This window comes from Pan troglodytes, chromosome 18 (genome assembly GCF_028858775.2).
Source record: "Pan troglodytes isolate AG18354 chromosome 18, NHGRI_mPanTro3-v2.0_pri, whole genome shotgun sequence".
In the NCBI taxonomy this organism is placed as follows: Eukaryota; Metazoa; Chordata; class Mammalia; order Primates; family Hominidae; genus Pan; species Pan troglodytes.
The window spans coordinates 31032096-31057178 of NC_072416.2; the positions used below are offsets into that span (position 1 = coordinate 31032096).

The 25083-nt window shown below is 52.7% G+C and overlaps 3 protein-coding genes across 19 annotated transcripts in view; 1 reads left to right on the forward strand and 2 right to left on the reverse strand.

Annotated features, from left to right (window-relative positions):
• LOC454016 (eukaryotic translation initiation factor 3 subunit C) overlaps window positions 1-173 on the reverse strand; it is a 51255-nt gene extending 51082 nt beyond the window's left edge. For 2 of the 3 annotated variants that reach the window (XR_008539696.1, XR_008539695.2), the window contains exon 1: window positions 76-173. The gene's annotated coding sequence lies outside the window, so the exon portion shown is untranslated. 3 annotated transcript variants of the gene reach the window in all.
• LOC129135382 (battenin-like) lies at window positions 140-19338 on the reverse strand. 15 transcript variants are annotated; one of them, XM_063796912.1, is made up of 15 exons: window positions 18517-19338; window positions 17025-17220; window positions 16718-16839; window positions 16486-16564; window positions 14298-14394; window positions 13607-13678; window positions 12676-12755; window positions 12470-12555; window positions 11592-11664; window positions 11361-11504; window positions 9022-9134; window positions 7638-7684; window positions 7489-7557; window positions 7339-7394; window positions 2229-7210 (listed from the first exon to the last, which is right to left on the reverse strand). In XM_063796912.1, the coding sequence occupies exons 3-15, from the start codon at window positions 16761-16763 to the stop codon at window positions 6946-6948; spliced, it is 1227 nt and encodes a 408-aa protein (XP_063652982.1). In that variant the 5' UTR covers window positions 16764-16839; window positions 17025-17220; window positions 18517-19338; the 3' UTR covers window positions 2229-6945. The 15 variants fall into 15 exon arrangements, with proteins under 15 accessions (XP_054525061.1, XP_063652982.1, XP_063652978.1 ...); XM_063796908.1 differs by having other exon boundaries at window positions 16486-16839; window positions 18517-19307; XM_063796911.1 differs by lacking the exon at window positions 18517-19338 and having other exon boundaries at window positions 17025-17340.
• A 284-nt stretch (window positions 19339-19622) lies between these two features.
• Window positions 19623-24092, forward strand: LOC129137417 (apolipoprotein B receptor-like). Its single transcript, XM_054669116.2, has 4 exons — window positions 19623-19765; window positions 20122-23124; window positions 23209-23477; window positions 23564-24092. Exons 1-4 carry the CDS (start codon window positions 19664-19666, stop codon window positions 23631-23633), a joined length of 3444 nt encoding a protein of 1147 aa, XP_054525091.1. The 5' UTR covers window positions 19623-19663; the 3' UTR covers window positions 23634-24092.
• Window positions 24093-25083: the final 991 nt, after the last annotated feature.

Here is a 25083-nt window from a genome sequence, read left to right on the forward strand (position 1 = left end):
CAACCCCTCACCGGCCCCACCCGGACCTCAACCTGGGTCTCCCACCACGAAGCACGGGGCCCAAAAAATACCAACCAGCTGAGCCCGCGAGTCACACCGCAGGGCCCTGACAGCAGAAACGCCGAGGGAGAAGGCGGGTCCACGCGTCACTTCCGGGAAGCGCCGACTAACTACACTGGGAGACTACAACTCCCAGTGGCCTTCGCGCCATAAGGGGGCGGGGACAAGCCTGAGGGAACCGGGCGCTGAGACCTTGGCTGCAGGCGTCGCGAATCCTACCGCGCGTTGGTGTCGGGATTTAAAACACGAAGATCGGCGGGGCGCAGTGGCTCACGCGTGTAATTACAGCATTAATAGGCATTAATAGTATAGAAGTAGATAATCCTGCCGGGTGCGGTGGCTCACTCACGCCTGTAATCCTAGCACTTTGGGAGACCGAGGCAGGCGGATTACCCGAGGTCGGGAGTTCGAGACCAGCCTGACCAATATGGAGAAACCCCATCTCTACTAAAAATACAAAATTAGCCAGGCGTGGTGGTGCATGCCTGTAAGCCAAGCTACTCGGGAGGCTGAGGCAGGAGAATCGCTTGAACCCGGGAGGCGGAGGTTGTGGTGAGCCGAGATCGAGCCATTGGACTCCAGCCTGGACAACAAAAGCGAAACTCCATCTCAAAAAAAAAAAAAAAAAAAAAGTAGACAATGCTAGCCAGGCACAGTGGCTCACTCCTGTAATTCCAACACTCTGGGAGGCTGAGGTGGGTGGATCACCTGAGGTCAGGAGTTCGAGACCAGCCTGGCCAATATGGCAAAACCCCATGTCTACTAAAAAATACAAAAATTAGCCTGGCACAGTGTCACCTGCCTGTAATCCCAGCTACGTGGGAGGCTGAGGCTGGAGAATCACTTGAACCCAGGAGGAAGAGATTGCAGTGAGCAGAGATCACACGACTGCATTCCAGCCTGGGTGACAGAGCAAGACTCTGAATCAAAAAAAAAAAAAAAAAAAGTATACAATGCTAGATCTTGCAGGTCTTTATAGGCCTGTGGTTTGGAGCCGCCATCGGCAGAGGTTTTAGTGCAAGGGACTGTTACATTTTTCAAGGTGGTTTTGATATGGGAGCTGGACAGGGAAGTGCTGGAAGGGAAGAGCATGCTCTTCCAAAGTGCTGGGATTATAGGCATGAGCTACCACACCTGGCCGTTTTATTTTTTATTGTGAAATATTTCAACAGACAAGAATAAAGACTATTCCAATGGACATCTATGTACTCACAACCCACCCAGCACTGTCAAAACTTAATATGAGGCTGGGCATGGTGGTTCATGCCTGTAATCCCAACACTTTGGGAGGCAGAGGTGGGCAGATCACTTGAGGTCAGGAATTCGAGACCAGCCTGGCCAACATGGTGAAACCCCATCTCTACTAAAAATACAAAAATTCACCTGGCATGGTGGCAGATGCCTGTAATTCCAGCTACTCAGGAGGCTGAGGCAGGAGAATTGCTTGAACCCTGAAGGTGGAGGTTGCAGTGAGCCAAGATCGTGCCACTGCACTCCAGCCTGAGCGACAGAGCAAGACTCTGTCTCCAAAAAAAAGTTAAAAAAAAAAAACAAGGTTCATTGTACATCTGTAAATCCATAAATATCTTTTTTTTTTTTTTTTGAGATGGAGTTTTGCTCTTGTTGCCCAGGCTGGAGTGCAATGGTATGATCTTGGCTCACTTCAACCTCCGCCTCCCAGTTTCAAGAAATTCTCCTGCCTCAGCCTCCCAAGTAGCTGGGATTTACAGACGTGCACCACCACATCCAGCTAATTTTTGTATTTGTAATAGAGAAGGGGTTTCATCATGTTGTCCAAGCTGGTCTCGAACTCCTGACCTCAGGTTATCCACCCGCCTCGGCCTCCCAAAATGCTGGGATTACAGGCGTGAGCCACCACGCCCAGCTCTCTTTATTTTTAAATAATATGTGTACATTTTTACAAAATGAAAATGGTACAACAGAATACACAGGAAGAAAAAATAGACAGGAAAAAATGTTTCCTTCCTGCCCTGACCTCATGTTCATCAGCTTTTCTCTCTAGAAGCAAACACAATTGTCAGTTTATAGCGTTATCTTCCAGATGTCCCTTTGTGCCCTCTCTCTCCGTATCTCTCTTTGTGTACACACACACACACACACACACACACACACACACACACACACAGAGTTGACTCTTGAACAATGTGTAGGTCTACATATATGTGGATTTTATTCAATAAATACAATCAATCCTCCATACAGGTGGGTTCCACATCTGGAACGAAATGTCAATCAAAAATAACAGTATTCACTGGATTTGAAACCCATGTATACCAAGGGCCCACATTTTGTAACCACAGGTTCCACAGGGGCAACTGCGGGACTTGAGTATGTACAGGTTTTGGTATCTCCCAGGAATCCTAGAACTAATCCCCTGAGGATACCAAGAAATGACTAGATAGAGACAGAAAGGATATAGATAGATGTATTGTATGTGTGTATGTATACATATATGTGTGTGTATATATATATATTCAATATATATATATGAATTATATAGATCAGGGTATGTGTGTGTGTGTGTGTGCGTCTACCTGGAACATATCTGTCTCTACCATTGTTTCCTGCATCTTATTTCATTATTCATATATCTTGCAGCTCATTCTGTATCAGTGCATATGGCTCTGTCTCATTCTCTTTTTTTGTTTGGTTTTTGAGACAGAGTCTTGCTCTGTAGCCTAGGCTGGACATAATCTTGGCTCACTGCAACCTCCACCTCCTAGGTTCAAGCGATACTTCTGCCTCAGCCTCCTGAGTAGCTGGGATCACAGGTGCCTGCCACCACATCTAATTTTTGTACTTTTAGTAGAGATGAGATCTCACCATGTTGGCCAGGCTGGCCTTGAACTCCTGACCTCAAGTGGTCCGCCTGCCTTTGCTTCCCAAAGTGCTGGGATTAAAGGCACGAGCCACCACACCCAGCCTGATTGCCTTTTAAAAGTATTCATAATAGGCTGGGTGTGGTGGCTCATGCCTGTAATTCCAGCACATTGGGAGGCTGAGGTGGGTGGATCACCTGAGGTCAGGATTTCAAGACCAGCCTGGCCTGGTCTCTACTAAACATGGTAAAACCCCATCTCAACTAAAAATACAAAAATTATCTGGGTGTAGTGGTCCTGTAGTCCCAGCTACTTGGAAGGCTGAGGGAGGAAAATCACTTGAACCTGGGAGGCAGAGGCTGCAGTGAGCCAAGATCGTAGCACTGCACTCCAGCCTGGGCAACAGAGAGAGACTCCATCCCAAAAAAAAAAAAAAAAAAATTCTCAACCTCAGCCTGGTGCAGTGGCTCATGCAGGTAATACCAGCACATTGGGAGACCAAGGTGGGATGATCACTTGAGGCCAGGAGTTCGAGACCAGCCTGGGCAACATAACAAAACTCCGTCTCTACAAAAAATTTAAAAATTAGTTGAGCATGGTGGCACGCACCTGCAGTCCCAGCTACTCGGGAGTCTGAGACAGGAGGATTGCTTGAACCCAGGAGGTGGAGGCTGCAGTAAGCTATGATTGTGCCACTGCACTCCAGCCTGGGTGACAGAGCAAGATCCTGTCTCATAAAAAAAAAAAAAAAAAAATGGAGGCTTCTTAAAGGAAGTGGGACCATCGAAACCAGGATTTCTCAATTGCAGCACTCTTGGCATTTGGTGCTGGTTGTTCTGCATGGTGAGGGCTGTCCTGTATATGGCAGCGCATTTAGCAGGATCCCTGGCCTCTGCCCGCTAGATGCCCATAGCATCCCTCAGTTGTGACAACCAAAGCATGCCTGCAGACGTTGCCAAACATCCCCTGGGCAGCAAAATTGCCCCTGTTTGAAAAACTGTTGGTTCACGATGGTAAAACAAGGTGGGAGTAGCCGGGCATCCTATTCAGCTGGGCTCGAACTCCTGGTCTCAAGCAGTCGCTGCCCCCCTGCCTCAGCCTCCCAAAGTGCTGGGATTATAGGCAGGAGCCACCGCACCTGGCCAGGAAGCCTCTTTGATCCCCACCCCAGGGTGTAGGTCCCACCTCTGTGCCCCAGTCTCTCAAGGAGGTGCCATCCTCCCAGCCCTGACCACACCACATTGCCTCTTGTGCAGTGTGTAGGCCTCCTCCTGGCGGTTCATACTTTTCGTATATGTAAGAATCGCCTGGGGATCTAGGTACAAATGCCCCAAGCAGGGCTTACCCTAGAGGTCCTAATTCATTAAATCTGAGGTGGACTTAAAGCTGAGCATTAAAAAGGACACACCTCTAGCCAGGTGTGGTGGCTCACACCTGTAATCCCAGCACTTTGGAAGGCCAAGGCGGGTGGATCACCTGAGGTCAGGAGTTCAAGACCAGCCTGGCCAACATGGCGAAACCCCATCTCTACTAAAAAATACAAAAATTAGCCAGGTGTGGTGGCACGTGCCTGTAATCCCAGCTACGCAGGAGGCTGAGGCAGAAGAATCGCCTGAACCTGGGAGGCGGAGGTTGCAGTGAGCCAAGATCACGCCATTGTACTCTAGCCTGAGCTACAAGAGCGAAACTCTGTCTCTAAAAAACAAAACAAAACAAAACAAAAAATTTGCTGGGCGTGGTGGCGCGCACCTGTAATCCCAGCTACTCGGAAGGCTGAGGCTTGAGAATCGCTTGAATCTGGGAGGCAGGGGTTGCAGTGAGCCAAGATTGCACCGCTACATTCCAGCCTGGGCAACAGAGCGAGACTCCATCTCAAAAAACAAAACAAAACAAAAAACATTATAGCTAAAAACATGTAGCTTAAAACCATAAGCTACATGTTTCAGTGGTATCTACAAGCACCCTGAGTTATAAATTTGGGGTTTTCTGGGTACAAACCCTGGGCTTGCAGCACTGCTCAGATAAATAAGGAAGGAGGCTGGAGGATATTTACATGCTTTGCCATAATATGAAAGTGTAATCTTTTTTTTTTGAGATAGGGTCTCACCCAGGCTGGGGTACAGTGGCATGATTATGGCTCACTGCAGCCTGGAACTCCTGGGCTAAAGCGATCCTCCTGCCTCAGCCTCCCGAGTAGCTGGGATTACAGGTGAATGTCACCACACCCTGTTGTTGTTTTTTGTAGAGATGAGGTCTCGTGATGTTACCCAGGCTGCTCTCTCAAACTTCTGGGCTCAAGCAATTCTCCCACCTGGCTTTTTTTTTTTTTTTTTTAATTTTTTGTAGAGGTGGGAGGCCTCACGATGTTGCCCAGTCTGCTCTCAAGCTCCTGGCTTCAAGTGATCCTCCCACCCTAGCCTCCAAAAGCATTGGGATTACAGGTGTGAGCCACAACACCTAGCCTAAAGTATAATCTCTATTTCTGTATTTTGCTATCACAGAATTGAGTTCCTAAGTCTTTTTTTTTTTTGGAGATGGAGTCTCGCTCTGTGGCCCAGGCTGGAGTACAGTACTGCAATCTCGGCTCACTGCAACCTCCATATCCGGGGTTCAAGCAATTCTCCTGCCTCAGCCTAGCGAGTAGCTGAGATGACAGGCAGATGCCACCACGCCCAACTAATTTTTGTATTTTTAGTAGAGACGGGGTTTCACTGCATTGGCCAGACTGGTCTCAAACTCCTGATCCTGACCTCAGGTGATTCACCTGCCTTGGCCTCCCAAAGTGCTGGGATTACAGGTGTGAGCCACCAGGACTGGCCAAGTTCCTAAATTTCAAAGGCAGAGGACTTTCCTGTCACAGTTGACAGTTTATTGTAACAGTTACCTGCAGGGGCTGTGGATTTGTAACCTTGAAACAATGAATGCTGGTTATATGAAACTCCTTTTATTAGACTGTTGTAAGGAAGGGTGTTTGCGCCCTTAAAGCTGTAAACTACTGTTTGCCAAGGGCAGTTGAATTTGCTCACCACCCTCAAGATAAATAACCCACTGACTTCAAAGTCACCAATTCTATTATAATTAACTATCTAGAATAAAAGAACTGTACATTTTCTTATAGTTAGAAACATTATTTGAAAGCCTGTCTCTTTGCCTGAGGTAAATGACCTATGATCATGCCACTGTACTCCAGCCTAGGCGACAGAGGAAGGTTCCGACTTTTCCTTTCTTTTTTCTTTTTCTGGGAGACAGGGTCTCGCTCTATTGCCTAGGCTGGAGTGCAGTGGCATGACCTTGGTTACTGCAGCCTTGACCTCATGGGTTCAAGTGATCCTCCCACCTCAGCTTCCCAGTAGCTAAGACTACAGGTGTGCGCCACTGCACCTGGCTAATTTTTGTAGAGATGTGATTGTGCCATGTTGCCCAGGCTGGACTTGAACTACCAAGCTCAAATGATCCACCTGCCTCAGCCTCCCATAGTGCTGGGATTACAGGCATGAGCCACCTGGCCTGGCCCAATCCCAATGCTTAAAACACACACACACACACACACACACACACACACACACACACACACACTACAAAATCTTGTTCTTCGATTCTTTCTCTCATCTCTATTTCTTACAACTACCCTGAAAAATAGGTATTGGCCACACCCAATTTATACATGAGGAAATTGAGGCTCAGAGAAGTTCTGAGACCTGCCCTAAGTCACACAGTGGCTGACTACTGAAGCTCAGTTTTGCTTGGCTCCTGAGGATATACATTTTACATGGAGCTCTGCTGGACTTTGGTTCCCTGTGCTAAGAAATGATAGTGTACAATTTACACTTCCCTGTAATCCCAGCACTTTGGGAGGCTGAGGCCGGCAGATCACCTGAGGTCAGGAGTTCAAGACCAGCCAATATGGCAAAATCCCATCTCTACTAAAAATACAAAAATTAGCCAGGTATGGTGGCGGGCACCTGTAATCCCAGCTACTCAGGAGACTGAGGCAGGAGAGTCACTTGAACCCGGGAGGCAGAGGTTGCAGTAAGCCAAGATTGCGCTACTGCACTCCAGCCTGGACGACAGAGCGAGACTCTGTCTCAAAAAAAAAAAAAAATTTTACACTTCCCACTGATAGTGAGAAGCAGGGGGTTTGGGGAAGCTGGGAGCCAAGCTGGGAGCCAAGCTGGGAGCCAAGGTGGGAGTGAAGTGAGGGGCAGGGGTTTGGTACCTGCAGCAGGGCCAGGGCCCAGGTGAAATGGATGCGACAGCAGCGGAGAGAAGAGCGGGAGGCAAAGACGCCAGCCTGGTACAGCATCTGGTACCTGAGGTTAGGGTTGAGGGTAGGAGAGGAGGCTCCTCCAGGGACCATCCCACTCCCCCCGGTGCCTACTGGGCAGGGCAGCTGCATCACCACGGCGCCCTCCCAGCCCACTGCCCTCGCTCCTCTTACCAGCGGTATTGCTGAGCGTGACTCAGGGAAGTGTTCCGGAAAAAGAGGAGTTCAAACTGCAACAAATACCAGACAGGGGAGATGGACGGGGCCGTGTGGGTCCCAGCCCCAATCGCCACCTCCACACCCCTCCTAGCACCCCTCACTTACAAGTCCCTGGTTAATGAAATACTTGGTAAAGTAAACTACGACCAAGGGAACAATGTACCACAGCAGACCCTGGAAAAGGCAGAAGATATAAGCAGGGGGCCTGGAGGTGAGCAAGCCCCACAGGGACATACCCCAGCCATCATCCGAACCTTGAACACTGTCCACCTTTCCCGAAGGGAGAGGCTGGAGCTGGAGCCTGCAGGGGAACAGAGAGAGAAGGGCAGATGAAGTTTTCACACTGAAGACTCGGCAAAGAGGCACCGGTATGACAGAATTAACCAGACCACGCAACAGTGGGAACTCACTTACATGCCACTGGATTGGACACTTAAAAATGGTTAAAATGGCTGGGCGCAGTGGCTCATGCTTGTAATCCCAGCACCTTGGGAGACTGAGGTGGGCGGATCACCTGAGGTCAGGAGTTCAAGACCACCCTGGCCAACATGGAGAAACCCCATCTCTACTAAAAATACAAAAATTAGCCATGTGTGGTGGCAGGTGCCTGTAGTCCCAGCTACTCGGGTGGCTGAGGCAGGAGAATCACTTGAACCCGGGAGGCAGAGGTTGTAGTGAGCTGAGATTGCGCCATTGCACTCCAGCCTAGGCAACAAGAGCGAAACTCCACCTCAAAAAAATAAAGTAAGATAAAAAATAATAAAATGGTAAACTTCAAGTAATATACATACTTTATCATGATGAAAATAAAAGCTAACCAGGTGAGACCTCTTCACGTCTCTTTGATTTTTAATTTTTTTTTATTTTTTGAGACAGAGTCTCACTCAGTTGCCCAGGCTGCAGTGCAGTGGTACAATCTCAGCTCACTGCAGCCTCTGCCTCCTGGGTTCAAGTGATTCTCGTGCCTCAGCTTCCCAAGTGGCTGGGACTACAGGCATGCACCACCACACCTGGCTAATTTTTTTATTTTTAGTAGAGACGGGGTTTTACCATGTTGGCCAGACTGGTCTCAAACTCTTGATCTCAGATGATCCATCTGCCTCAGCCTCCCAAAGTGCTGGGATTACAGGTGTGAACCACCACGCCCGGCCAATGTCTCTTGTACAGCTCCACAGATGGCCATTGGCCCACCCTGCCCAGTCTCACTGGCCATTTTCTGGTTCTAGAACATCCCAGCTTATCCCCACCGCAGGGCCTCAGCACTTGTGATTGGAATGCCTGGCACATGGTAAGTACTCAATTAATATCCCTCCTTCTCTCCCTCCCTTCCTTCCTTTCTTTTCTTTTCTTTTCTTTTCTTTTTTTTTTTTTTGCGACAAGGTCTTGCTCTGTTGCCCAGGCTGGACTCAGACTTCTGAGCTCAAGCGGTCCTCCTGCCTCAGCCTCCCAAAGTGCTGGGATATTACAGGCGTGAGCCACTGTGCTCGTCCTCAACAAGTATTTCTCAAATAGACAAAGGCTTTCCCCATAACCAGTACACTCACTCTCTTTCCCTTCTTAACTTTGCCTATTGCAGAGAGGAAAAGGCCAAACCCAGAGAGAAAGAAAGTGACCTCTCTGAGGGTCTGTGTCTCCTACCTGGCTTCGACTCCGGGGCCTCAGTTCTTATGAGGGGCTGCTGGGCTGCGCTCTCTGCCTCTTCTTCCCCTCCAGGGTCCTGGGCCTCAGGAGATGTGAGCAACAAGAAATAGCTAGGAGTAGGATGAAGGCAGGGTCAGAAAACCCTACTGGCTGGGAAGGTCCCCAGGGACCATCTAGGCCACTTTTCCCGGGGAACACCTCTACCTTTGAACACTTCCAAAGATGGGTAGCTCACTGCCTCTAAGGCTTCTACGCTGTGCGGGAGAGCTCCAATTGTGGACAAAGGCTTCCTTCTTTGGAGCTGAATTTATCTCCTTGTTCCTATTCATGGGCCTTCATTTTGTTTTGATTTTTTTCAGAGACAGGGTCTTTCTCCAGCATCCAGGCTGGAATGCAGTGGTGCAATCATAGCTCACTGCAGCCGCGACCTCCCAGGCTCAAGCAATCCTCCCACCTCAGCCTCCCAAGTAGCGGGGACTACAGGCATGTGCCACCAAGCCCGCCTCATATTTTCCATTTTTTTGTATAAATGGATTCTCGCTATGTTGCCCAGGCTGGTCTCAAATTTCTAGCCTCTAGTGGTCCTCCAGCCTCAGCCTCCTAAAGCACTGGGGTTACAGCTGTGAGCCACTGTGCTCAGCAGGCCCTTGTTCGGACTGCTGGCTCATACCTAGCGAGTCAGTTCTGTTTTCTGGCCATTATTATTCTAATGGTTGCTCTAGCTCCCATTAATTATACGTTCACTCTGTGCTAGGCCAGAACTTCCTCGATTTTAGTCACTTAGGTTCTGGCTTCATGTTATTTGCCATATCCATATTCCTCCTGTATATATATATTTTTACTTAATATTTTTCTTTAAATGGACTCACTTTTTCTACTTAGACTTGTCCTAAGCACTAATCTTGTGAAGGGCCAGGTGTGTCTGGCTAGTTCAAAGTGTGTGTTTTTTTTTTTTTTAGACGGAGTCTCGCTCTGTTGCCCAGCCCGGAGTGCAGTGGCACAATCACGGCTCACTGCAACCTCTGCCTCCTGGGTTCAAGCGATTCTTCTCCTCAGCCTCCCAAGTAGCTGGGACTACAGGCAATCGCCACCAAGCCTGGCTAATTTTTGTATTTTTAGTAGAGACGGGGTTTCACCATATTGGCCAGGCTGGTCTCAAACTCCTGACCTCGTGGTGCGCCCGCCTCGGCCTCCCAAAGTGCTGGGATTACAGGTGTGAGCCACCATGCCCGGCCAAAGTGTTTTGTAATATGCATGAAAATACACAGAACTAATCAGGCCGGGCACGGTGGCTCACGCCTGTATTCCTAGCATTATGGGAGGCCAAGGCAGGTGGATCACTTGAGGTCAGGAGTTTGAGACCAGCCTGGCCAACACAGTGAAACCCCGTCTCTACTAAAAATATAAAAAATTAGCCAGGCATGGTGGCATGGGCCTGTAGTCCCAGCTACTCGGGAGGCTGAGGCAGGAGAATCACTAGAGCCCGGGAGGCCGAGGCTGCAGTGAGCTGAGATCACACCAGTCACTGCACTCCAGCCTGAGTGACACAATGAGACTCCGTCTCAAAAAAAAAAAAAAAAAAAAAAAGGGAGTCACCATGGTTCAGGCCGGTTGCCCTGGCACGCAGGCAGGCAAGGCTACACATTCGAGGCCAACCTGGTCAACACTGATTAAAAAAAAAAAAAAAAAAAAAAGGAACTAATCAAATAAAGTCCACTCTCATCCTACTTCTAATCACCTTGGGAACCACACTGTGCTGAATGCATTACCCTCATCACCTCCAAGGAAAGCAAGAACAACTGCCATTAGAGATATGGGGAAACTGAGGGTTCAGAGAGGTGGAGTAACTTGTTCAACGCTACAAAGCTAAAAAGTGGCAGCTCCAGGACTCACACCTGGGGCTATCAGAGTCCAGATTCCACCTCCCTTCACAGCAAGGTAGGGACTTGAAGATTGCAATCATAATCAAGTTTTCTTTTCTTTCTTTTTTTTTTTTTTTCTTCCTGAGACAGAGTCTCACTCTGTCACCCGGGCTGGAGTGCAATGGCACGATCTCGGCTCACTGCCACCACTGCCTCCGGGGTTCAAGCGATTCTCCTGCCTCAGCCTCCTGAGTAGTTGGGACTACAGGCACCCGCCACCACACCTGGCTAATTGTTGTATTTTTAGTAGAGACGGGGTTTCACCATGTTGGCCAGGCTGGTTTCCTGACCTTAGGCGATCCGCCCTCCTTGGCCTCCCAAAGTGCTGGGATTACAGGCGTGAGCCACCACACCCAGCCATGGCCAAGTTTTCTCTCCTTGGACCCCTCTCCCTCCCGGCTCAGGGTAGCTCACCTGGCCAGCAGCAGGGCAGGGATACCCAGCATGGACAGCAGGGTCTGCTGAGGGGAGAGGCCGGCCTGGGTGAGGCCCAGGTAGGACAGGGCCCCCAGCAGCCCAGCTCCCCCAGTCCCTGAGGACCACCAGGAGATCACGGCCCTGGGAAGGAGAACACAGGAACATTCAGGAGGACCTAGGCTGACCATGGGACAGCCTCTCCCCACACTCCCTGCTCCACCTGCTTACCTGGGGTAGAAGGCAGTGAGGGAGAGGAAGGTGACCTCCCCAAGGCCTGATGAGATGCTAGCGAAGACCACACCTGGGGGGAGGACAAGCACTGGGATGGTCACACCTCACCTTGCCACACTGCCCAGGCCTCTAATGTGTCTGGCCATGGCCTCCTCAGTATCAGCTCATAGAGGCTCCAATAGATCCCATGCATAGGCCAGGTTCCAGGTCTGAAGCAGAGCCCCACTCCCTTGCGTGTCCCTTCATGGAGAGTGGCACCTCCATCCACCCAGTTATCAGACCAGGGGCAGACATGCACCCTTGATGTCTCTGCCCCTTCATCAGTCTTTTTCTTTTCTTTTCTTTTTGGAGACGGAGTCTCGCCCTGTCACCCAGGCTGGAGTACAGTGGCGTGATCTCGGCTCACTGCAACCTCTGCCTCCCAGGTTCAAGAGATTCTCCTGCCTCAGCCTCCCGAGTAGCTGGGATTACAGGCTCCTGCCACCACACCCAGCTAATTTTTGTATTTTTGGTAGAGACGGGGTTTCTCCATGTTGGCCAGGCTGGTTTCGAACTCCTGACCTCAGGTGATCTGCCTGCCTTGGCTTTCCAAAGTGCTGGGATTATAGGCATGAGTCACTGTGCCTGGTCCATCACAGAGTCTTGACTTTGTTCACCTCAATCTCCATCTAATTCATCCATTTTCTCCCATCTCCTCCACTGCCTTCCCCTCCAAATTGTCTCAGTCTCCCATCTCCTACTGCTGATAGCCCTAGCAGGCTTCTAAGGGTGACAGAATGAATCCCTTTCCTCTGGGAGGCTGGGGAGACTCTTCCCACAAATGCTCTGATGCGGTTCCTCGGGGCTCCCCATCTGACACAGAACCACACACTCACCACACAGGCTGGTCCCCACAGAATGAGAAAAGGCAACCAGGTCGAAGCTTCCAGCAGCACAAATCCCACTGACGAGAACCCGGGGGCTGAGGGGGTGAGAAGGGAAGGGAGGGGGAAGGTCGGTCTCTACTCTCAGCATCTCAGCCATCCCGGCCTCCCCTTTCTCAGCTCCTGCCCACCCTGCCTCCCACTACCCTCACCCAGACCTGTAGGGCAGCAGGTGAAGGCCAAGAGGAGCCAACAATTTGATGACGAGTGTGGGGAGGATGTCCGCCAGGAGCACAGCCTGGGACAGGAGAATAGAGTGAGACCGCAGAGCTTCCAGGGGACAACCCTCCCAACCACGTGGCCAAGGAGAGGCAGGAGCTGGCCAAACAGGCCTGCTACAAACACAGGCTCTGGAGTCAGGCACGCCTGGGTTCAAGTCTCAGCTCTGCCACTCCTTAGTTGTGTGTCAAGAGTTTATACTCTCTGAGCTTCAGTTTCCTCATCTGGAAAATGGGAATATCATAGCGCCTAGCTCACAGGACTGCTGTGTGGCTTAAGTGAGCTAATATATGCTACAGACAGAAAGGACTCAGAAACTACATATATATATATATTTTGAGAGTGAGTCTCATTCTGCCACCCAGGCTGGAGTGTAGTGGCTCGATCTTGGCTCACTACAACCTCCACCTCCTGGGTTCAAGTGATTCTCCTGCCTCAGCCTCCCGAGTAGCTGGGATTACAGGCGTGCACCACCATGCCTGGCTAATTTTTGTATTTTTAGTACAGATGGGGTTTCACCATGTTGGCCAGGCTGGTCTTGAACTCCTGGTCTCAAGTGATCCATCCGCCTCAGCCTCAGAAATTATATTAAGGTCTCAATTATTATATATATATATATTTTTTAATTTTTTTCCTTAAGATGGGGGTCTCACTATACTGCCCAGGCTGGTCTCAAACTCCTAGGCTCAAGTGATCCTCCCACCTTGGTCTCCCAAAGTGCTGGGATTACAAGTGTGAGCCAGTGCGCCCAGCCCAGGTCTCAACTGTTTTAATCATGACAGTCCCAGCTGGGTAGTGAAGGGCTGGGAGTGGGGTCTATAGACCCAGGGGCCCTGGGTCAGGCAAGGACCAGGTGAGATGAGTACGCACAGCCGTAGAGACAGAGTTGCAGTCAAATCGTGATGAGCTGTTGTGGGGCATCGGCTTTGGGCCTGGGTCCACCTAATGGGAGAAAAGCATGTCTTTCACCCTGGAGGAAGAGGGATAGACACACAGAGCCTGGCTCTCTGCCTTCACTTGAAGGATGGCTTTGGGTCAGCAGTGACTGACTTCTCAGGACCTCAGCGTCTCTGCATGCACAATGAAGAGAGGGGGTTTCCATATGAGTCTCACACTACTAGACCACAGGCCACAGATGGCCCTGTAAATGGACTTTGTTTAGATAACACATTCAAGAGCTTTCTTTTTTTTGAGATGGAGTCTCACTCTGTTGCCCAAGCTAGAGTGCAGTGGTGTGATCTTGGCTCATTGCAACTTCCACCTCCTGGCTTCAAGCAATTCTCCTGCCTCAGCCTCCTGAATAGCTCAGACTACAGGTGTGTGCCACCACACCCAGCTAGTTTTTGTATTTTTAGTAGAGTCGGAGTTTCACCATGTTGGCCAGGCTGGTCTCGAACTCCTGACTTCAAGTGATCCGCCCGCCTCAGCCTCCCAAACTGCTGGGATTACAGGTGTGAGCCACTGCGCCCAGCCAGAGACTGGAAACTTTACCCCACCTTGTCCCACCCCCTCATCTTCCCACAGGGACTAACCATGGTGGTGGTGGTAGAGAGTCACTTACATGGCTCTGGTTTCCCGATGTCCTCTTGTGGCTAAGGATGTCATGGGCAGCACTCAGCATCACCACATAAGAGAAGTTGTTGCAAAGGCCCAGCAGCCTGGAAGGAGCAGGACAGGTCTCAACTCCCTCCTCATCCTGCAGCCATCTGTAGCCTTTGTGCCAAACCTTCCCTTACCTGTGCCCTTCAATCAGCCCCCTCTTTTTTTCCCCTCTATCACCAGATCCCATCCTCATTCAATGTTGGGGTCAAAAATACAGGCTTTGGTGCTTGGGCAAGATAGTGAGACCCCCATCTCTACAAAAAATTTAAAAATTAGCCAGGTGTGGTGGCTTGCACTATAGTCCCAGCTACTTGGGAGGCTGAGGTGGGAGGATTGCTTGAGTCCAGGAGTCAGAGGCTGCAGTGAACTGTGATCATGCCACTGCACTCTAGCCTGGGTGACAGAGCAAGACCCTGTCACAAAAATAAAAAATAAAAAGGAAGAGGCCGAGTGCAGTGGCTCACACCTGTAATTCCAGCACTTTGAGGGGCCGAGGTGGGCGGATCGCCTGAGGTCAGGAGTTCGAGACCAGCCTGACCAATATGGAGAAACCCCGTCTCTACTAAAAAATACAAAATTAGCTGGGCAAAGTTGCACATGCCTGTAATCCTAGCTACTCAGGAGGCTGAGGCAGGAGAACCACTTGAACCCGAAAGGCGGAGGTTGCAGTAAGCCAAGATTGTGCCATTGCACTCCAGCCTGGGCTACAAGAGTGAGACTCTATCTCAAAAAAAAAAAAAAAAAAAAAGGAGAGTGGTCACAGAGAGTTTCTGGGAGAGGCCTTGGAGGCTGGAAGTGAATCCAAGTCTGTGATCCCAAAGCACCTATGTCAGGGCGGGGCACGGTGGCTCACGCCTGTAATCCCAGCACTTTGGGAAGTGGAGGCAAGCAGATCACCTAAGGTCAGGAGTTCCAGACCAGCCTGACCAACATGGTGAAGTCCTGTCTTTACTAAAAATACAAAAATTAGCTGTGTCTGGTGGCACGCGCCTGTAATCCCAGCTACTCGGGGAGCTGAGACAGGAGAATCGCTTGAACCTTGGAGGTGGAGGTTTCGGTGAGCCGAGATTGTGCCACTGCTCTCCAGCCTGGGTGATAGAGTGAGACTCTGTCTCAAAAATAAAATAAAATTAAAAAAAAAAAAAAAAGCTGGGCGCGGTGGCTCACACCTGTAATCCCAGCACTTTGGGAGGCCGAGGCGGGCGGATCACGAGGTCAGGAGATCAAGACCATCCTGGATAATGCGGTGAAACCCCCATCTCTACTAAAAATACAAAAAAATAGCCGGGCATGGTGGCAGGCGCCTGTAGTCTCAGCTACTCCGGAGGCTGAGGCAGAAGAGTGGTGTGAACCTGGGAGGTGGAGTTTGCAGTGAGCCGAGATTGCGCCACTGCACTCCAGCCTGGAGGACAGAGAGAGACTCCGTCTCAAAAAAAAAAAAAAAAAAGGTTCAGGCCCGGCATGGTGGCTCATGCTTGTAATCTCAGCACTTTGGAAGGTTGAGGTAGGAGGATCACTTGAGGCTACGAGTTTGAGACCAGCCCAGGTCCCATAGTGAGACCCCCATCTCTATAAAAAAATTTAAAAATTAGGCAGATGCGGTGGTGCACACCTGTAGCCACACCTACTTGGAGGCTGAGGTGGGAGAATCACTTGAGCCCAGGAGTTCCAGGCTGCAGGGAGCTGTGATTGCACTACTGCATTCCAACCTGGGCAACAAAGCAAGACCCTGTCTCAAAAAGAAAAAAAAATAAGATAAAATAAAATAAATTAAAAAAATAAAAAGTTTTAGTAGTGATGCATTTATTTAAACGTTCATTAGGAAAACGCTGGTTTTCCAAGTGGAGTCGTGATTTAAAGTTTTCTTTTTAAAAATATGTGCATTAAAAAACGTTAAGGCTGAATTGGCTGGAAGAAAAAAGTAAATAATCCTACAGGTGGTAGGTATGAGGATCTTGCTAAATCCGGAAGGTGATAAGGAGTGAAGTTTGGAAATTTTACATGCTGCCCCCGGGGCAAACCGGTGGATTCAGTAAATATTTCTGGGTTCAGCTCCTTTGCGCAGCTTAACTCTTTCTTCCCCCTTTCCTCCGGTCACTTCCCTCTTCTCATGCCATTGTCACTTGCTGAAGTCTCAGGCCACTCACCAGAAGCGCACCGCGTTCTTCCAATGCGCGCCCTGATGGTCCAACAGAGGGAGCCGGGGCTCCGGGACGGTCTCCTCCCCTGGGAGAGCGAGAAGAGGGCATGACCCCCACCTACTCTCAGGTGCACGACCGCTCCATGCGTGTCCTCCCGGGGCCGAGTCAGCTCTCATTCCCCTCAGGTGGGCTGCGAGCCAGAGGTGGTCGTTCCATGAGGGTGGGCGGGAATACTCACCCTCGGAATCCGAAAAGCGCCGCCGCGAGCCTGCACAGCCTCCCATCGCATCAAGTTCAGGTCCCCCGAGGGTCCAGGGTCATAGAGTGTCCAAAGGGGGCTCCCACGGGATGGATGAGGGTCTGCGACAGGTGACAAGGATCAACGCCCGATTGCCGGTCCCAGCTCCGCCTTGTCTAGGGCACTCGCGCCCCGCGATCCATCAAGAAAGCTGGGGGCTCCATCTCGAGCGCCCTACGACCCACCACGCCCCACCCATCGTACTCTGCCCCCGCCCCGTCTACAGCAGGGACCCTGAGGCCTGTACCTTTAAGAGCAGCAGAATGTTCTGCACTATGCAGAGGCCGTTTGTCGGATCACGTGACAGCACCCGCGTGTTCCCCCATCACGTGCTCAGAGGTTTTCCCTACTTCCGGGTCCTCTCTGTCTTCGCTTTGGGCCTTCTCGGCTTCGGAGCGTGAGAAAGGGAGGGGCTGGAGAACCCTGGAACCGCAGGTTTTAAACTGGAGCAGGTGGGAGCAGCAAGCAGAGCCGTGACCTTAGATCAGTGGCGCCCAAGACCGAGACAGTAGCCTGCCAGCACCAGTTATGGCTGTGGGAGGCTTCAGCTCCTTTCCTTCAGCACTCACTTGCCAGAAACAAATATGGCCACCTGCCTACTCCCCTTTTTTTTTTTTTTTTTTTTTTTTTTTTTTTGAGGCAGGACTGTTTCTGGTTGCGAACAAAGACGACCAGCTTCAGGTCATTCTTATCCCCATCTGTTGACCTTACAAATTGTTTTAGAGACCTAAGTAAACATAACACTCATCTAAAGGGATTTCCTGAATGATCTATTGGCAGTATCCAAGATGTTAAGAGATCCCTATTTCCAAATTATCCTAGAACCAAAAAATATCACAGCACTTCAACTCCTGGTGTTACAGATGAGAAAACCAAGGTACAAATATATATATATAAAACAAAATTAGCCGGGCATGGTGGCGCATTCCTGTAGTCACAGGTACCTTGGAAGCTGAGGTGGGAGGATCACTTGTGCCCAGGAGGTTGAAGCTACAGTGAGCTATGATCACGCCACTGCACTCCAGCCTGGGTGACAGAGTGAGATCCTGTCTCAAAAAAAGAAAAAGTCAAAAATAAAATAAAAAAAATATATATATATGAAAAAAATTGGAAAGTTGCTGACAATCATTCATACAATGTTAGACCTAAAGGTGAACTTAGAGACCTGTATGGTGATAAGAAATAGAGCACCAGAGGCAGGGAGCCATTGGGTTGGCTCCAGGCTGCTGCAGGATTCCTGCCTCCATCAAAGGTGGTGCTTAGACCAGATTTTTTTTTTTTTTTTTTTTTTTTTTTGACAGGGTTTTGCTCTGTTCCCCAGGCTGGAGTGCAGTGGCAGGATCTTGGTTTGCTGCAACCTTGACCTCCCAGGCTCAGGTGATCCTCCCACCTCAGCTTCCCGAGTAGCTGGGACAGCAGGTGCGCACCACTGTGCCCAGCTAATTTTTGTATTTTTTGTAGAGACTGGATTTTGCCACGTTGCCCAGGGTGGCCTCAAACTCCTGAGCTCAAGCAATCCACCTGCCTTGGCTTCCCAAAGTGCTAGGACTACAGGCGTGAGCCACTGCACCTGGCCAGACTAAATGATTTTAAGGCCTAAGATTCTGATGCTGTGATTTCATAGAATTGCCCTAATTGGAATAGGAAAGTGGGGCTGGGGAGGGGAGAAGGAGGGTATGGGGAAGAGAAGTAGAGCAAGGTCACTTTATGTAGTTCCAAATAAGGAATCATACCCTTACCTTCTTCTAGGTGGAAGGCGGCATCCTGCATTCTCTTCTTGTCCTTGGCCTCATCTCTGCTATGGGCTGTGCCACCTCTATATGCTCTTTCTCACCATCAGGCCTTCAGAATGCAGTTGGAAATGTGCCCTCTCATCTGGGCGTGGTGGCTCATGCCTGTCATCCCAGCACTTTGGGAGGCCAAGGTGGGCAGATCACCTGAGGTCAGGAGTTCGAAACCAGCCTGGCTAACATGGTGAAACCCTGTCTCTACTAAAGATACAAAAATTAACCAGGTGTGGTGGCATGCACCTGTAATCCCAGCTACTTGGGAGGCTGAGGCAGGAGAATCACTTGAACCCAGGAGGCAGAGGTTGCAGTGAGCTGAGACTGCGCCACTACACTCCAGCCTGGGTGACAGAGTGAGACTGTCTCAAAAAAAAAAAAAAAAGAAAAGAAAAGAAAAGAAATGTGCCCTCTCTAGTGTGCCTCCCAGGTCACTCAGCTGATGGAAAATGGAGTCCTACTAACGTGCAGGGCTCTAGAAATTCAGCAGCGTTTCATACATGGCATCTGCCATCAAGGAAGTCACAGGAAGGTGGGAGGCAGACACAGATATCCACAATATAAAGTTTAGCCAAGTTCTTTTTTGCAAGCCTAATCATAGGTGAGGGGATGCACCCCAGAGCCACCAATCTGGCCCCTTCTGCCCCTGGGGGAAGCGTTAATGATGCCGAAATGTGTCAGAGCTCCCACCAGCCCCCTCTTCACTGCTACTCTTTCTTCCCAGGCAAAACAGGAACCACAAACCCCAGCTTCCTCTTGCAGAGTGGCTGTGGATTCTAGGGGAGGCGGAAATGGCTGAGGTGCGGATATGAGACCTGACTCACTTGAGCTGCTGTTGCCACATGTCCCCTCCCTCTCCCCCTCCCCAGTTCTAAGGTCTCCTGCTCCCACTTTGTCCTTTCTGGCCTCTTGCTTGTCCTTTATTTCCAAATGTGCACCTGAGTCCCCTGTGTGATGTACACCCATTTCCCGAGCTGCAGTGGGGGCTACTGTGGGCATCAGGGGCCATGGGCAGGGCCTGGGGTGGGGATGCATCAGGGAGACAGGGGAAGAGGAAGCGCCTTTGGTCCTGGGGAAGGTTGGCTTGTCTTGGTGGGTGGGGATGGTCATTATCAGCTTTCTGGACACACAGACAGAGACAGACAGGATGGACTTCCTCCGGCTATACCTCCCTGGGCTGCACCAGGCCTTGAGGGGGGCACTGGTGAGAAGGGCAGACAGCTACCAGATACTTGCACCCCATTCCCTGGGGCCTCACTTCCGGGCACCTCCCCTGGGGCCTCACGTTTCGCCTCCTCCTTCTGATCTCCTCAAACTGGAGATTGCTTTCTCAGGTTTAGGCAGACTCCTGGCCTAATATTTTCTGAATTTCAGTCCCCACCTCCAACCATGCATCCTCGTACCCCTAATCGATGCCCCTTCTGGCTCCTTCTGCAAATCCTCTTCTTCTCCTTTCAGATCCCAGTACCCTCTTCCTTAACCTGGGCTCCTCCAGCCAGGGCCCCCAGGGAAAGGGCTGGGACTCTCCTCAATGACTCTCCCCTCTCTCTTTTTTCCTAGGATTCCCTCGGCACCTTTGTCTCCTACCTCCTGGGAGATGCAGTCCCCACTGTAGAGCGGGAGGCGCAGGCGGCTGAGGAACTGGGGGCGGTGGCGGTGGGAAAGACAGGGAAGATTGTAGAGGAGGAAGCCCAGGAGGACCTGGAGGGCCTTAGAGGCAGCCAAAATGAGGGGGCTGGAAGGCTGAGAGGGCCTGGAGATGACAGAAGACGTGAAGTGGGGAGCTCAGCTGTAGAGCAGACCTGGGGCTGGGGAGATGGCAGCTCCCATGGGTCCCAAGCAGAGAGGCAGGACAGTGGGGCTGGGGAGATAGCCAAGGCTGCCAGGTGCCAGGAGCCAAGCGCCCACTTGGAGGCCAGAAAGAAATCCAAGGCAGGGTCTGGGGCTTGCCAAGACAGGAGCGGCCAAGCCCAGGAGAGGCAGGAGTCCCATGAGCAGGAAGTGAACAGAGAGGAGAGGCTGAGAAGCTGGGAACAGGAGGAGGAGGAAGAGGTCAGGGCAAGAGAGCCAGGGATGGCCAGAGGGGCGGAGTCAGAGTGGACCTGGCATGGGGAGACGGAGGGGAAGGCTGGTGCTGTTGGGCCAAAGGCGGCAGGGGACAACCGGGAGATGGAGCAGGGGGTCAGGGAGGCAGATCCAGGGGAAACTGAGGAGCCTGGGGCCGAAGGGGCTGGGAAAGGAGAAGAGGTGGTAGTGGTGGAGAAGGCCTGTGAAAGCACTAGGGCATGGGGGACGTGGGGCCCAGGGGCAGAGCCTGAGGACTGGGGAATCTTAGGCAGAGAGGAGGCCAGGACAACCCCAGGTAGGGAAGAGGCCAGGGCAATTTTAGATAGGGAGGAAGCCAGGACAATCTCAGGTGGGGAGGAGGCTGAGACAGCCTCAGGCGGGGAGGAGGCTGAAACAGCCTCAGGCGGGGAGGAGGCCGGGACAGCCTCCGGAGGGGAGGAGGCTGGGACAGCCTCGGGAGGGGAGGAGGCCGGGACAGCCTCAGGAGGGGAGGAGGCCGGGATAGCCTCAGGTGGGGAGGCTGGGACAGCCTCAGGAGGGGAGGAGGCCGGGACAGCCTCAGGAGGGGATGAGGCCTGGACGACCTCAGGCGGGGAGGCTGGGACAGCCTCAGGAGGGGAGGAGGCCGGGACAGCCTCAGGAGGGGACGAGGCCTGGACGACCTCAGGCAAAGAGGAGGCTGACCTGCTGGGAGTCAGACAGACAGAATATGGAGCAGTCCCAGGAGAAAGGCTCCTAGAGGCTACTGGAAAAGTCTGGGTCCTAGAGGAGGAGGGGGATGAGGAGAGAGAGGCTGAGGTGAGGCCTTTCCCCAAACAGGCCCAGGTCCTGGGCACTGAAAGAACAGAAGAGGCTGCTGAGAGCCAGACCGCAGGGAGGGAGGCTGTGGGAGGCCAGGAGGCAGGGGAGAGCTTTGAGGGCCAGGTAGACCTGCGTGGTAAGGAGGCTGAGATGAGGCAGGACTTGGAGATCAGGGCCGACCGGGCCAGGATGGAAGAGCTGGTACGGGCAGAGGAGGCCCAGGAGGACAGAGGGAGCAGCAGGGATCCAGTGGCTGAGCTGCCCTCAGATGGAGAGGCTGAAGGCGCTGCCGACTTGGAGGCAACTCCAGAGGCCAGGCCTGAGGAGGAGCTCACAGGGGAGGAGAGTGAGGTGGCCCAGACTAGCTGTGGCCCACTGGGGGTGGAATGGGGTGGCCTCACACACAGCGTCACCAAAGGCCAGGGACCTGAGCTGATGGGGGGGGGCACCCAGACCCCAACTAAGCAACCCGAGGAAAGGGAGGCAGGGGAGGTGGAGCTCATGGGAGTTCTGGCCCTGAGCAAAGAGGAGCAGGAGAGGAGCCTGGAGGCAGGTCCCAGGCACGCGGGGTCTGTAAAGCCTGAGGCCTCTGAGGCCTTCCCAGGAGCCTGGGAAAACCGCACGAGAAAGGACATGGAGAGAGGAAATACTCAGGAGGATGCGGCCGATGGCGAGCAGCAGGAGGAGGAGGAGACTGCGGGAGGCCAGACCCTGGCGGCTGAGGCTGAAGGAGGCCGAGAGTCTGAACTATCAGAAGTCCCAGAGGCAGGCGGGGAGGGGCTGACAACCCAGGACGCGGGATGTGGAACTGAGGAGGGAGAGGCGTCTGTCTCAGAGAACCAGGAGCTGGACGGAAGCACAGGGGCAGACGCAGGGCCTTGCCCGTCACTGGGAGAGGCCTATGCCAGAGAAACTGAGGATGAAGAGGCGGAGGCTGACAGAACATCCAGAAGAGGCTGGAGCCTGCAAGCGGTGGCTGTGGGCCTCCCGGACCGTGAGGATGCACAGACTGGCTCTGTGGCTGCTGGGATTATGGGGGGTGAGGTGGTCCCAGACATCAGCGCTGCTGGCGCTGGTGAAGCTTTGGAAGGGGCACATGGGCAAGGCTGGGACTCAAGAGAAAAGGAAGAGGCAGCAGCAGGAGAGCATGCAGGTGGGCAAGAATTTGGTCTGGAGGGCTCAGCAGAGGAAGAGGTGACTGGCAGAGGCAGCCAAGTAGAGGCTTTTGAGTCCAGGGAGGGAGGACCTTGGGGAGGGCGGGTAGAGGCCGAGGAATCTGCAGGCGCAGAGGACAGCTGTGGGCTGGATCCTGCGGGCTCCCAGACAGCGAGGGCAGAGGGGATGGGAGCCATGGTGGAGGCTGGGGGGCTTCTAGAAGAGTGGACGCTGTTGGAAGAAGAGGCTGTTGGATGGCAGGAGAGAGAACAGAGGGAAGACAGTGAGGGGCAGTGTGGGGACTACCACCCTGAGGGAGAGGCACCAAGGCTCCTTGATGCAGAGGGTCTCATGGTGACCGGGGGCCGGAGGGCAGAGGCCAAGGAGACTGAGCCAGAAAGCCTGGAACACGTCAGGGGCCAGGAGGAGCAGCCAACACACCAGGCCCCTGCAGAAGCTGCACCGGAGTCAGTCGGGGAAGCCGAGACGGCTGAGGCCATGGGCAGTGCCAGAGGAGGTGCTGCCAACAGCTGGAGCGAGGTGAGGGCTCTTGGTGGCGTCTCGGGGGGAACGAGTGGAATCCCGAAGCTGGCCCCATGGTCCTCTGTGCCCCCTTTCCTGCAGGCCCCGCTCCCCGGGTCCCTCCTAGACGTCTCTGTCCCAAGGAGTCGCGTGCACCTCTCGAGAAGCTCCTCACAGCGTCACTCCCGGCCCTCTTTTCGTCGGACTCCGGCCTGGGAGCAGCAGGAGGAGCCCCCAGCCCCCAACCCTCCTGAGGAGGAGCTGTCAGCTCCTGAGCAGAGACCCCTCCAGCTGGAGGAACCCCTGGAGCCAAGCCCTCTGAGGCATGATGGGACCCCGGTGCCAGCCAGGAGAAGGTCCCTGGGACACGGGTAGGCACAGGGCAACTCAGCTGGGGTGGGGAAGAGACCGCGGGCACCTGGGAACCTGTTCTCACGGGCCTGACTTCCGCCTCCAGGTTTGGCCTCGTGCACCCTGGCATGATGCAGGAGCTGCAAGCCCATCTGGGCCGGCCTAAGCCCCAGTGACTGAGACCCGGTGCTCTGGGAGCCAGGCCCTGAGTGGGTGCCAGAAGGCTTGCTCCAATGCCACTGAGCCCTGCTCCCTCTGCCACTGTGGACACATCCTCTCCACCCTCTGGGCCTCAGTGTCTTGATGTATCATTCATGGAGCAGGCAAAACCAGACGTCTGGGAAGACCGTGAACTTAAGGAGTCTGATTCTCCAACACAGGCTGGTGGACCACCTACCCCACTGAGACCACCTCTCAGGGTGCCTGCCCTGGTTCCTCCCCAGCCTGAGTCAGCTGTCTGGACTGCAAGGAGGCTGGGCACGGGGGCTCATGCCTGTCACCCCAGAGCTTTGGGAGGCCAAGGTGGGAGGATCGCTTGAGACCAGGAGTTCGAGACCAGCCTGGGCAGCATAGCAAGACCCCCATCTTTTAAAAACAAAATAAAACAATAAAGACTGCAAGGAAGACTGAGGGAACAGCGACCATTTTCCTTACAGGCCTTCCTCTCTAACTCCCACTTCCCAGCCCAACTCCCTGCACCAAGACCCTCAGAACTGGGCGGGGATAACACAAACCTCTGGAGTTGCATCCAGGCCAAAGGAAGGCGGTTAGGAGGGCTTAAGGAGCACTGTTCAGAATCAAAGATGAGCTGCCTTGAGCTTCCAAAACGGTAGCTCGGCCTCAGGATGCTGCTGGTTACTATGGCAACTGCCTGCCTGAGCAGGACATAGTAGGGGAAGGTGGGCCAGAGACCCCAAAAATGTAGGAGCAGAGAGGGGTTCAGGATGGCTAGAGGTTGCTGACCCCGTTCCAGGCTGCCCTGCCCTCTGGGTGTCAGACAGCCCTTACCCGAAGAGAAGCGGAGGCCAGGGGTGGATGAGAGTGCTTTATTGGGCACCCAGCATGGGGGCTTGGCCCGAGGAGGACCATCAGGCCCCAAGACAATAAATAAACCATCATCTCCCTAAACAATAAATAAATATCCAAGAAATAAATAGCTGGCGAGGACCAGAGGGGCTTTCAGTTACTGGGTAGGGCCTGGGGCAGGGGGCTGGAAGAGCCCTCCCTTGTCCAAGGCTGATGATGCGAAGGCTGCTCTGATGCCAAGACTCCAGTCCTAAAGTTCTAAAGGGTGGGGGGCAGGGGGCTAAGAAGCCACCGATCAGGGCTGGGGGCTCAATGTTGGGAACCCCAAGGGCCAGACTGAGTGCCCAGCCTTGGACAGCAGCAGCAACTCCCGCACGGCCCGAGATAAGACGAGCTCCAAGGAGTGCAGCAGGCGGTAGGTGGAGAGGAGCTGGGGCCAGGACACCTGGGCCGGCCCCTGTAAGGCGCTGCCCAGTGCCCCTGGGAGCAGCCCCTTCCTCTCCTCCTCCTCCTTTTCCTCCTCCTCCTCCTCCGGGAGGTTGAATCCCGCAGCCAGCACCTGTGAGGAGAGGCCATGGGTCAGGGAGGGGCCAGGCCGAG